The 12,980-nt window shown below is 31.6% G+C and overlaps 1 protein-coding gene across 1 annotated transcript in view; it reads right to left on the bottom strand.

Annotated features, from left to right (window-relative positions):
- Positions 1-12,980, bottom strand: part of AGTPBP1 (ATP/GTP binding carboxypeptidase 1) — a 170,597-nt gene that overhangs the window by 95,267 nt on the left and 62,350 nt on the right. The window contains exons 9-11 of the mRNA XM_082843606.1: positions 9,310-9,347; positions 6,078-6,286; positions 4,364-4,541 (exon numbers count right to left, since the gene is read on the bottom strand). Coding sequence (XP_082699732.1) covers positions 4,364-4,541; positions 6,078-6,286; positions 9,310-9,347 — 425 coding nt within the window. The remainder of the gene's footprint in view (positions 1-4,363; positions 4,542-6,077; positions 6,287-9,309; positions 9,348-12,980) is intronic.

A 12,980-nucleotide genomic window follows, 5' to 3' on the forward strand; every position in this document is an offset into this window, starting at 1 on the left:
CCTATTGCAAATAAGAAAGACAACTCCTTGGATAGGGAGAAGGGAAAATGCAGTTCAGTATCAAAGAGAAAATATGTTTTTAATTTTTAGGCAAACCTGTCAAATATCTTCCTTCATAGGTATTTTTCCTTTGGTTTCATACTCCAGATGTGAAAGGTCATATAGCTTAGGGTGTCTGAGACCTTCTTTTCTATTCCAATGATCTATTCTTGTACCATCACCAATATATATTAATTATTATAACTTAATCTCACAATTAAAATCAGGGAATATAAATCATCCTTGTTGTTAGTTTTCAAAATGTCCTTGGCTCATTTATAGTGAAGACAAAAACATAGGAAAAAACTTAAATGGCTATCAATAGGAAACTAGTTAGATAAATTATACTGTATCTGTAGGATGTCACAATTAAAAGGTACAAGTCAGCACTTTCCATAAGGTTTTGGAAAGTATATTTCAAGGGGTTTATTTTGTTCGTCCTATTGCTCCTATAAATGTGATCTTTCCCTTTGTGTTTTCTGTTACTGTTTTTCGTTGATACATACATATACATACACACATGCGCAGCACGCGTACGCACACAAAAGAAAACTAGTGAATTTTATTCATCTATCTTGTAAACAGGACTTCACTGAACTTTTATCTGGTCTAAGATACATTTTATAATTGATTTGCTTGGATTTTCCACATGAGCAATAACATCCTCTGCAGACAATGATATAATTTTATCTCACTCTTTTAATGATTAATACCTTTCCTTTCCCTGTCTCACTGATTTGGCCAGAGTTTTCAAAACAATGTTAACTAATAATGGTTGAGAAAGGCTTCCTCTAACACTTCATAACTATTTGTGATGTTGGTTGCTGATCGGAGTTAGATAATACTCAGCTAGCATGGAAAATATTCCTTAAGAAATTCTATCTGGAATTAACAATGATTTTTATCAAAACTCTTCACGGCATTTATTAAGATAATCATTGGTTTTCTTGCTTTGACCTACTGATAAATTTTAATTAAAGTCTTAATATTACAATAAACTTACTTTCTAAAATAATCCTTACTTTGTCAAAGTGTCCTATATCTGAAAATGCCACTCAATTCAATATTCTAGTATTTTAGATTTTTATATTTATTTTCATGAGTGACAATGATCTGTAAGTTGTTTCAGGTTATTCTTACCAGGTTTTGATTTCAGCAACATACTAGCTTCTAAACTTTTCTTTTTTTTCTATGCTCTGGAAAATAAAGCATAGGAAAATTTCTTGAAAGTTGAGAGAACTAATCTATAAAGTCATCGTTGTTTGGTGTCTTCACTGAAGGCAACTTGATTGCATATTCAGTTGTGGTTTTGCTACTATTTAAGTCAATTTTAGTTATTTATATTTCCCTAAAATATTGTCCATCTCAATCATATTTTCAAATGTATTAACATGAGCTATCTTCAGCATCCACTTAGATTGACTGGATCTCCTCTATTTAACTTGCCAAGAACTTAGAGGTATATTAAAATCACCCACTAATGCTGTGTTTCTATCAATTTCTCCATATTATCCAAATAATTATAGCTTTATCTACCTTTGTTCTAGTGCTTGGCACACTTGTTATTATCTAGCTTGTATAAAATCATCTTTGATATCTTGCTTTAAACATTTTGTTCTGTATTTATATTTTGTGGGGTAGTAATAATGTCTTCCTCACCTTTCTTGAGCTGAGAAAAACAGATACACAGTTGCCAATCTGCTTATTTTAAGCTTTCAGTCTTGCTGTTTTAAGAGTTTCCAGGATGTATCAGCTACTTAGATTTTGTTTTTAACCCAACCTGAGAGTCTCTTTTTTTTTAATGGGGGTATTTTATCCTTTTAGATATCTTATTACTGAAACTGATTTGCTTGTTCTCGCTTTGTATTCAGCATTTTCCGGATTTTGTGCATCTTGGAAATTTTCTTACTTTTCTATAGCAGTGATGGATGGACCTCTTCAAGAATTTTTTCCAAGAAGGAATATACATTATTTTATACAGAATTTCAAAGGGTTCTTAGTCTCTGAGGTCCATCCATGGATTCCTATGGTTCAGTAGATTCTAGTCCAAGGATCTCTGCTCTAGATGTTACTTTTACATTTTGAAACACATATTTGGGCCACTATTTCTATAACTACCATCTTAGAAATACAACAATATTATAATTTAAGAAATCTATGAATATAAATTGCAAAAGACCCAGTTTACTATAGCCGTATATTATGTATCTTTCACCAAAAATTAGTTGATATATTTCAAAATAATAGTAGAGCAACTATTTAGTATTACATAATTAACAATTTGTAATGTTAAATACAATTACTCTACTACCATGTCTTCTGCGTTCTTGACTTAATTCATCCCTGGCCTGGCTGAAGTATTATTTCATATAATTACTTCAGAAGGGTTCCTGGGCAATATGCTTCTGTACCCTTGCACATCTAAGAATATGTCACCTTCACATACGGGTGGCTTCTAATAAGGGTTCAGAAATCTTGAGTCAGAACTCTTTTCCTTCAAATCTCCAGAGTCTGCTTCACTATCTTTTGGCATTAAATGTTTAAGAGAATAAGTCTTGAGGCCAGCTCAATTCATCCATTAACAAATGTTAAATGCACATTTATTATAACTCATGCAATCTAACGCATGCTGAGGATAAAATGAAGGTAAAAACAACAGTCTTAGCTTCGTGGAATTTACAGTCTAACTGAGGATGGTAAAAAATAATGAAAATTGTGATAAATTTAATGAAGCCTGATATGTGAGAAAATGATGGAGAGCAGGGTGTTTTCCTTGTGTCTATGCAATTGCTATTAGAACCCTGCTCTCACATCTCATTCATGAAGCCTTCTTAGTCAATTAAAGTCTCCATTTCTAGTTCAGTGATCCATCAGTCTGAAATGATGCAGAAAAGGAGCCCTCAGAAAAATATTATCTCTGTCTTTTTTTTCCCCATGTTTGATATATTCCCTGCACTACAAGTCAGCTTTCTCTATCCACGTGATTATTCTGGACACTGAACAAAGAACACTCTGGGGTATATCCTGTCTCTCTCCCAGTGTTACTACCTGCCACATATAGTGAAGTCTCACAAGCTTTCTACCAGTTAGAACACCACTTAAACCTCCATAATCCTACATTGAGAGAGAGAAAGAAATTCCAACAGCTCCTTGACTCTCCCTCCAAATTAGGTACTAGTGGCCCTCAACCTGGAGCCAGAGATACTGCATTTCATAGAAGGGTGAATAGAGTTGACACTCTTCCTTAATCTATTCTTTTCTCCAACATGTTTGTTGCACACCCTATGTTTATTCCATGAGAATGCTCCTTTTATCTAGTTTTCAGATTCAGTACAGATTTTTCCCCTATTTTTGAAGTCTGTTGGCAATTTTAAATGGAATGAGAAGAAGCAATTAGATCACTGTTTTCACTTAGCGATGTTTAATCAAGTCCCAGACTTAGACTTTTAAACCTTTTTAAAGGAAGTTTCTGAATAATCCATTTTGATATTTTGTATAGACTAAACTTCTACTTTAATAATTAAATACTTTAGAAATGCAATCATAACAGTGAACTCTGTGATATATACCATAGGTAAATCTATATCAAGGATAATAAACTAATTGTAATTACTTTAAAATTTTCTTAAATCACTTACTTCAAAGCATTGCTTTTAAATATAATTAAAAACCTCTTACTTTTTTAAAAAGTGATCACCTAACAAGAAAATACTTTAGAAATTCTATTAATAGCCTAGACTACTTTCTCTTTTGAATTTTGCTATGTCTTATAAAAAAATTCTGCTTTTTCCCCACATTAAGAAGTGGAAACCCTTACTTCCTTTGCTATGTACACAATATTGCATCAAAAATGACAAAGAGCCAATTTATGATATTTTCATATTTTCTATCAGGTAAGTAACTGTGCAAGTTTTGTTAAACATAAACTGTAACATGTTTGATGATTAGACACCTTTAACGTTAAAAAATGAAGTTCATTAAAAAGCTACAAATGTAAGCTCAAATAGAATTACCTAAACAGTTAATGTTTACATTCTTAGATTTTGAAAATTTATATAAACTATCAAATACTGTTCCTGTGTGGTACTTAAAGTTTTTCACAATTCACATTTCCACATATGTAGTACACCCCACATTACTTCCTTTAATTACTCAATCTCAATTTCTTATATTTGAAGAAATATTTATTAACTAAAAAATAATATGAAAGTTTATCATGTTCATTAAAACCTTCTTTTGCTAGGGAGATGAACAAAAGCAAAAATAGATAAAGTCACACAATTCCAATAACCACTGAAAGCCAGCAAGAAGCATGTGGTCCTACCTTCAGGGGGTAAACTGTAGAGCTGGGCCACAGGTCCAGTCACAGGAATAACTGGTAACTGGAAATGGAAAGAGCTTTTAATCGTTGGGAGTGGCAGGCGATTTTTAGGGAAACACTTCCTCATTATCAGACTGGAGGTGTTGACAAGAGGATCAAGGGTCCTGACTGCCAAACATTCCTGTTTTATAAGAAAAGAAAAAAAAGATAATGTGCCTTTGGTGAATAAGTGAAACAATTTTACATGACTTCGGAAAGTAATACATTAATAATTTTCAAAAGGCAAATACCACAAAAAAATTTAACATAATTATAAAACAGCTTTGACTAATCAGAAATATCTCTTTTTAAGAACCTCATATGGCAAATTTAGCAGTAATTTTCCTTAAATATTTTAACTAAGCAGAAATCAGTACCATCTCTGGTACCAGAAGTCTCCAAAGCACTAAGTAATATCTATGAGTGACTTAGGAAGCATTTAGCAAGCCTAGGGTATAAAATAAAAATGAAAATTTAAGGGAAGAAGAAAAAAAGAAGAAAGATTAAGAAATTAAGACAGGTGTAAAAAATAAAAAGGAATGTGCATTTGGCTGAGCCTTTCTCAAAATTCTATCAGTTATCATGCAATAGCACCCCTAATAAGTTAGCTGTTCAACTTATAAAAGAATAGGCTGAATATCACAATTTTAAGTTTTAAGAGTTTAATTTGCTATCCTGGTATCTAATCTTGACAAGGACTAGTGAACAGGGAATTTGAAACTATTTCATATAACACTGTTATTATTATTGACAATTGACATCTAGATGGCTTTAGATGGCACTTTGATAACCTGTGAAGTTTTCAGTAGAAATCTTCACACCTGACCTGTCAAAATAGATGAAAAACTAAGGCTCATAAATGTGAAGTGGCATAAACAAAGTCACCCAATTCTTCCTCATATATCAAATATCCATCACTGTCTATATTAGGAATAGTAAAAATAAGTGCATGTGATTGATCTAGAAAAGAAAAAGCTAAGAGTTAACATAAAATATGTGTTCTTAACTACTCTCACACAGAAAAAGATTATTTGTTGTGTGTAAGACCAAGAGGGCACAACCAAGATGACTGGTTGGAATTTTCAAGACAGATTTTGTTCTAATAATTATAGCCTTGTAAAAATAAAAGGTTACTTTGCAATATCCTCACTCTACAGATGCTAGAATCTTGCTAAAGATATTGTTGAGAAGGTTTATGCATAAGATGGCTGGCAGAACCAGGATTCCTAACTCCAGGTTTCACTTCTGTACCTGCACTATTTAAAAATATTCTCTCCAGAAGAAAGACCGAGAACACTCACAAACAACATATCTGCCTTACCAGCCAAAAAGGATTTGTGAATACTTATGAGGGGAACATACAAAACTGAGTATAGCCAACTGCACACCTTAGAAAACGTGGCTATATGGAATTCCTTCCTGCCCAGTGGAGAGATTTATATACATCTTCCTTTTACGTATGGGGGAAAAACCTCATATTGCAGAGATATGCACTGAGCACTTTCTCGAACTCAGTCTGATGTCACATTTGAGAAACGATTGTGCCTTTTGGCTTTCGGATTTTTTTAATATATTTATCATACTTTTTGAGTATTTTTAGAAATACTAAGTATTCTTAAGAACCAAATCCTATCATTAATAGGTAATCATAATAACAGGAAGAAAATTAAAAACTCACTTGTGAAGTGTTATAAAGAATTTTCATCCCATTGGCATCAATAAATGCTTTTCTTCCCAACTTGATGCTTGTAACACTTTTTAAACTCTGTAAAATTCCTTTTCGAATGAGCATGTTTCTATGCCGATTATCATGGCGGTGCCAATCTACATAAATTGTTAAAAGGACTTGGACATATCCTCTGTCTACAGCTCTCCTGGCATTTGTTTCTTTAACAAAAGAAAATTGAGAAAATATTTTTTAAATAATAAGAGACACTGTTAGAATAAATCAAATTAAAAACATAACCACAATACTGGAATGAAGTCTTACAATACTTTTCCAAAAATAAATGGCAACCACATATTTAAATATTTTTTAGCTAACAACATAAATATGACAAGTTCCAGGTAATTTTCCAGAAACCTGCCCATATATTGTTTTGTGGTTAATAAATATCAAAATATCTTTAACACAATTAAGGTTGTATATTTTTAAATGTTAATACTAACAAAACTTTCACATATTTTAAAACTTATGAATATACTGACTTTCATTACACCAAAAGGAATATATAAGCCTTTAACTCACTAGCTGTGACTATGATTTTGTTAAAAGCCATTATCATTATCGCAACTTCTATTACAATCTTTGTGTGAAATAAACTCCATTGGATTGCAGCTCCTACTACAAATTGTATGTGTTTCTATTGAAATTATTTTAAATTTTAATTACCCCCACAATTATATATAAATATCCATGCCACAACAAAGCTAAGTGAAAAGTACTTAAACAACTTTTTAGTAAGTGAAATGTAAGAAGCATTATATGATTAGAAGATAGTGCTTTATTGTCATTAATTTTTTAATATATGAAAAAACTGCATCAAAATTTTTTTTTGTAAACAGTCAATTTTATTGGGGTAAAATTAACAGAAATAAATTCATAAATTTGATGTACTTCGTTTTTTTAATGTTAATATTTAAGATTTTTAACCAAAAGGGTGCATTTCACTAAGATGAGAGCAAGGGGATCGTATCTTAGCAACATCCTGAGCCACCCAGCACCACATGGGTGGGCCAATGATAAGAGTGCAAGATAATGTGGAATACCAACCCATCTGAGGTTGTTTACTTAGAAAGAAATACCAATCTCTTCCTCATCTACATTTACATATAAAATGACCACCTGGCTCATGGCATGGACACTAAGATAATGCAACAGTAAGGCTGTGCTGCTTTTAGTTGCCTGAAAGAATTACTACAGTTTTAAATGTGCTAATACCCACCTAAAACATAAAGACACTGAGATCAACAAACTTATTAATGCCCTCTTAGAAATTATGTTCTGATATTTGAGAGCTGGAAGAAACTCACAGGGGCAGGAAGGGGGCACTTTCTTATATAAAAGGTTTAATACCTCTGTTGTGTCTGGAAGAGATAGTTTGTTAAGGCTGTGGCTATCTATAGAACAGTTCAATAGGTCTGACTAACAATAGTTTCATGTATTTTAAACAAATATACATATTTTGTTTACACCAATTGGAATATATAAGCCTTTAGTTTACTAGCTTCTTAGTATTACCAGTAATACTTAAAAGATATTACTATCATAATGTCTTTTAAGAATCACTGTAACTTCTATTACAAACTGTGTTTCCACTGGAATTCCCAAAAGCCTAAATGGTATTTATGAGAAATATTTAAATTCTTTATTGAAGATCAAATTAAAAACTTGTGCATAACTCAAACACAGGTGCTGAGTGACTCTTAAGAGAAGTGAGCAGATCTATCTGCAATCCAGGATCATTTACTTGTCAGTTACTTTTTTACCTGATGGAGCAAACAGATATGTTTGCCCACCATCCTCCTTTGAAGGAGAAGAAGGGAGGGAGTAAAAGGAAGCTTATTATTTAAAACTGAAGATATCAGCATTTCAGTCATTTTAGGTTAACTGATTTCTAAAAATACTTGAAACTTAGAGTTTTAGTTTTTACTGACTTTGAATTAGTGACTTTGTCATCAGTGATTCTGAAAATTAGTAAGCTTTAATAAGAGTTTAGTTTTAATGGCTATTTTAATCTATTCTAAATCAAAAAAAATATGCCTACATTAATTTAAAAATTAATCTTTAAACAATTTGAACCACAAAGGCAGGGAAGGCACATCAAAGCAAGGCTACAAATATCTTTGAAATTAATCCAAATATTCTAATCTTGGTCTAAAGTTTATCACATCATATATGAAAACAAAGCTACATAGCTAATCTAATTGAATAACACACATTTCATTTCAAGGACAAAACTGTTAACTGAATTTTATGCACTCTAGTATATAATAGTAATACCTAAGGTGATTCTTTAAATTTAATAAATCATTACCAAATATCAGATTCTCAATCAATTAATCATTTGCTACTGTCCTTCTCATCAAACTTAAGGGCAAGTTGGTCTCACCATCAATAGACAGTTTTGGGGAAAAATAACATTGAAAGCCATCAACATAGATCTTTAGGACTAAATGTTATTGTGGTTAAATAAGATGTTAATTTAATCAACCAATGGAATGGGGGAATGGGAGTGCTAACAAAAATTAATATTTAAAATACAGACACTGAGTATCATGGAGAGAAAAAAAGCACATAATGCAGATGGTTACTCTCCAAAAAAAAAGCACCATATTGCGTTAAGACACATTTCCTCCAATACTTCAATTTTGAAGATTAAAAAAATTGTGCTTTAGTCTGTAAATGCATTTAGTAAAATGTAAATTTACATTAAGTCATTTTTAATGTTATAAATTTGAATTTTATGGTAGAAATAAAACTTCTAATAAAGAGGTCCTAACTGAAAATCATATGTTACATAGAGACAGTAGTTGTCAAAGATACTCTTCATGGTAGATGTTCTCAAGGCCATGTTAGCATCACTTTTTCAAAATGATAGTATATAATATTTACATATTACTTTCCCCTACTAACAAGGCTTTATGTTTATGAAAGTAACTTAGAAAAAGGAAGTCAATATACTTGAATAAATTATATGAATGTACTGATAAATTAGAGCTCAATAAACATAAATGATCTTAGATATATATCAATCGACTGTACTAAAAGATAAAATCAACTTTGACATTAAATTATTATGAACAAGCTTTATAAACATAAACTAAATCTACATTTCCAGTTTCTTTAACATAGTAGACAGAATACTCAGAAAAATAGTATCTAGTATTTCTAGTATTTAAAAACTTACTTGATTTTAGCAATGCAGCAAGGGTGTCTAAAGCAACCCTGTCAACATGAGAAAACACAAACAACAACAAAACTAGTAAAATTAATCTACAATAGTAAATTCATACAATCTTTTCAGATAAGTAATTAGTATCTACTCCAAATGTCATTCCTGTTATAATCAATTATATATGCTGTTTCTCTATATGCCTCACTTCCTTCAGGTTAAAATTGGATATGAGGAAGATTGAAATATCAACAAAAAAGCACCAAAAAAAAATGTTTAAGAAAGAAAAAGAAGAAAATTAACAATGTCTAAGTCTTCATATCAGAGGTTAGGTGAATGGAATCATTGTACCTGTGTCTGACTGGGACAGAGTTCACAAAGGAATAATACTAAGAATCATAGATTCTGATTCACAAAAAAATTAAAACAAAAACAAGTTTTAACACAAAGTTTGCAACTACAAAATTCTATAGATATTCGTAGCTATCTGACTTCAAAGTATTTTAGTTCTATCAAGCAATAATCCTAACACTTAATGTGATAACAAATGTAAAATATTTTGGAACTAGGAGGTTTGGGGAGAGGAAGTATGAACGCGTAACATTTTTCAGCCATACGGCACCAAAGAGAATAATGACCTAATTAACATCTCAAAAATTCTCACTGCCCATTAGAGGACTTATATATTCTTTGAATATAAATGTGCAGTTACACACAGTGAAATCAGTGGCCATTAAGCAACTTTGAAAATATATATAACATCACTGTGGAAAACCTGTAATTCAAATATTTTTTAAAAAATGAGTTATTGAAGAAATGGAACTTTCAGGAACTTTAAAAATATAAGCCAGTACCTCTTAGTAAGATTTCAACAAGGATAATTAATTTGCATAAAAATGTGTACACTGTCAAATTTAAGCATTTCACTCATCACTAAGCATTTGTTGAATGCCTACTAGATACCCACAGTAGCAGGTTCTTCATGCGTATAAAATTAGAAAACAAAGTTATCTCTTTCACAGATAATTTTACAATCTAGATAATGTAATAAAATGTACATATCTATGGAAAAACTACTCAAGAAATTAAAACTGAAAACAAGACAATGAAGTTAAAAAAGCTACATACACACTAGTGGTACACATAGCGTGACCAGATGATGACTTCTAAGATGACTTAGAAGATTTAAAACGGATACTGATTTAAGATGGATATTGGTTCAAAATAAAACCTGAAACAATAATCCAGGACTAGGTACAGACTAAGTGCTCATTTATAATAAATGCTCATTACTGCTACCCTCTAGAGCAAGTTGTTAACAGTTACATTTTGGTTTATTGACACAAATAAAGCAACCATATAAACATTTATTTATGATAACATTTGTAAAATAAAAACAACAGTATATGCTCTAAAAAATATAAACTCCTGCATGTAACTTTCTCAAAACAATGTGCAGTTTTGGTAATGGCAAGTTAAAAGTAAATGAAAACTATAAAATTATAACAGAATTTTCACAGCACTGAATCATCAGTAAGAAACTTTTCATAATCTTATAATTATTCAATAAAATGCACTTAAGACTGTAAAACTATCAGAATAAGGATGACTTTTAAATTGGTCAAAATCAGAACTAAATGGATCTTCTAAGTACAATGGCAATTTTGGGGAAAAAAGACTTCATTCAGCAAGGCCTGACAAATGCCAAAAATTGTTACATATGCCTTGTATATGTGTTTTCTAGTTTAATTGTTAAAAAAAAAATTCCTAGTCCATAAAATTGACACATTTTATGAATAAGGAAACTAAGGATTTCAGAATATAATATGCCTAGGGTCACATAAAAACTAAGTGATATGAAAAATAAATCATACAAGATTCTTGTTGAGAAAGAAAATTATGAAATCAGAAATGTCAGTCTCCTCCAAAAAGATATGTTGAAGTCCAAACCTCTAGCACCTCAGAACGTGGCCTTATCTGGAAACAGGGTCTTTGCAGATGTAATTAGTTAAAATGAAGTCATGCTGGAGTAGACTGCCCTTAATCCATCAACACAGATGCTCTTATAAAAAGAGGGAAGACTATTTGAAGACAGACACACAAGGAGAGAACACCATATGATGATAGAGGCAGAGACTGAAATGTTGCACCTACAACCAAAGAACACTAAAGATTGCCAGCAAGCCACCAAAAGCTAGGAATAAGCAAGGAAGGATTCTCCCCTGCAGGTTACAAAGGGAACACTGGTCCTGCTGACAAGTTGATTCTGAACTTCCAGCCTCCAGAGACAATAAATTTGTTATTGTAAACTACCAACTTTGTACTAGGTACTTTGTTACAACAGTCCTAGGAAACTAATACAATTGCTTAGAGGCAATCATTTGCAATGAGCTCAGAATTTTCCCATCTACAGCTAAGTCTTAATTCAAAATTTTAAAAATCTTAACAGCACTTTCAGAAACAGTCTTTCTGCCTGCTGGCAGTTGTTTACAACACATTTGAACCAAACAGAAGTGCTCTGACATTTTCTAAGCCTTAAACTACATGTTTTTCTCTTGATGTTTATTCTTCAATTCTGCCAAAACTGGATATGCACCCAATTCCTTCTGCCCATCATGCTTGTTCCACAGCCCCATTAGATGAAAAGAAATTATGAAGTTTGGTGCAAAGTCGTCTTGAAGTTTTACCAAGATGTTTTTTAAAAGGTATTTTTTAAAACTTCAGTACTAAGGAATTTCTGCAATTCTATATCAGTTATAAGCCAGTATGAATTTATAATATAAAAGTTACCCAACAATTACAGAATAGTATTTATTGAAAAGTACATTTTTATATGTTGATTAGAATTTCTCAGCACCAATATTTTATACTTCCTCATATATTTTTCAGTCTTCACAAGCCCCACACAGAATAACATAACTAACAATGGCTTTAAAAGCAGCCTGTGGCTTATTCATTTGGGAGCAGTGAGGGAGGAGAAACTGAAGCCCCAGGTACTCATGAAGTTATTTAAGTTGGGGGGGGGAGTCAATCCTTGCAATAATCTCCAAACCTGTAGTGAAACTCAGAAAGAGTTACAATAGCTTTTAGAGTTGCTTCCTTCTAGATTAACAGTGTTTAAATCCAAAACCTGAAATTGGAAAGGAAAGGAAATTCTAAAGGAAAGCACCGCTCTTCAAACATAAATAATAACCCTCAATCTTCTTCAACTAACTAAATGCACGGCATTAAGGGGAGGAAGAATTGGTATACAAATGCTCTAGATGTTGAGATTGTTTAATTAAGGAGGAGATCCTACAATTATTCAAAATAATAAAGGAATCATGATATAGACGTCTGGTCAATGAATGGTTTATCCTTTTTAAAGTAAAAATAAAGTTTAAAGAGTTTTTCTTTTTAAAATATAGAAAAAAGAATGAAGGAATAATGTAGATAATTTACATTCCTTTCTCAGAAGTTTAGACCCACTGATTTCTACATGGTTTTGGAAATAGTCCATGTTGTATATTATACAGATACTTGTGAAATGTTCTTTTCTCATAAGAACTTTTTATATTAGGTTTGGTAACTTGGTTACAATAGAGTAATGTAGATCTTAAGTAGGAGATCATAACCAAGATCAAGATTAATTTTAAAGTACTTTAAAGATCAAGAAGAGAAAAGCCATAAAAATTTTAAAGATAAAG

Source organism: Leucopleurus acutus (genome assembly GCF_964270905.1).
Source record: "Leucopleurus acutus genome assembly, chromosome: 7".
NCBI lineage: Eukaryota > Metazoa > Chordata > Mammalia > Artiodactyla > Delphinidae > Leucopleurus > Leucopleurus acutus.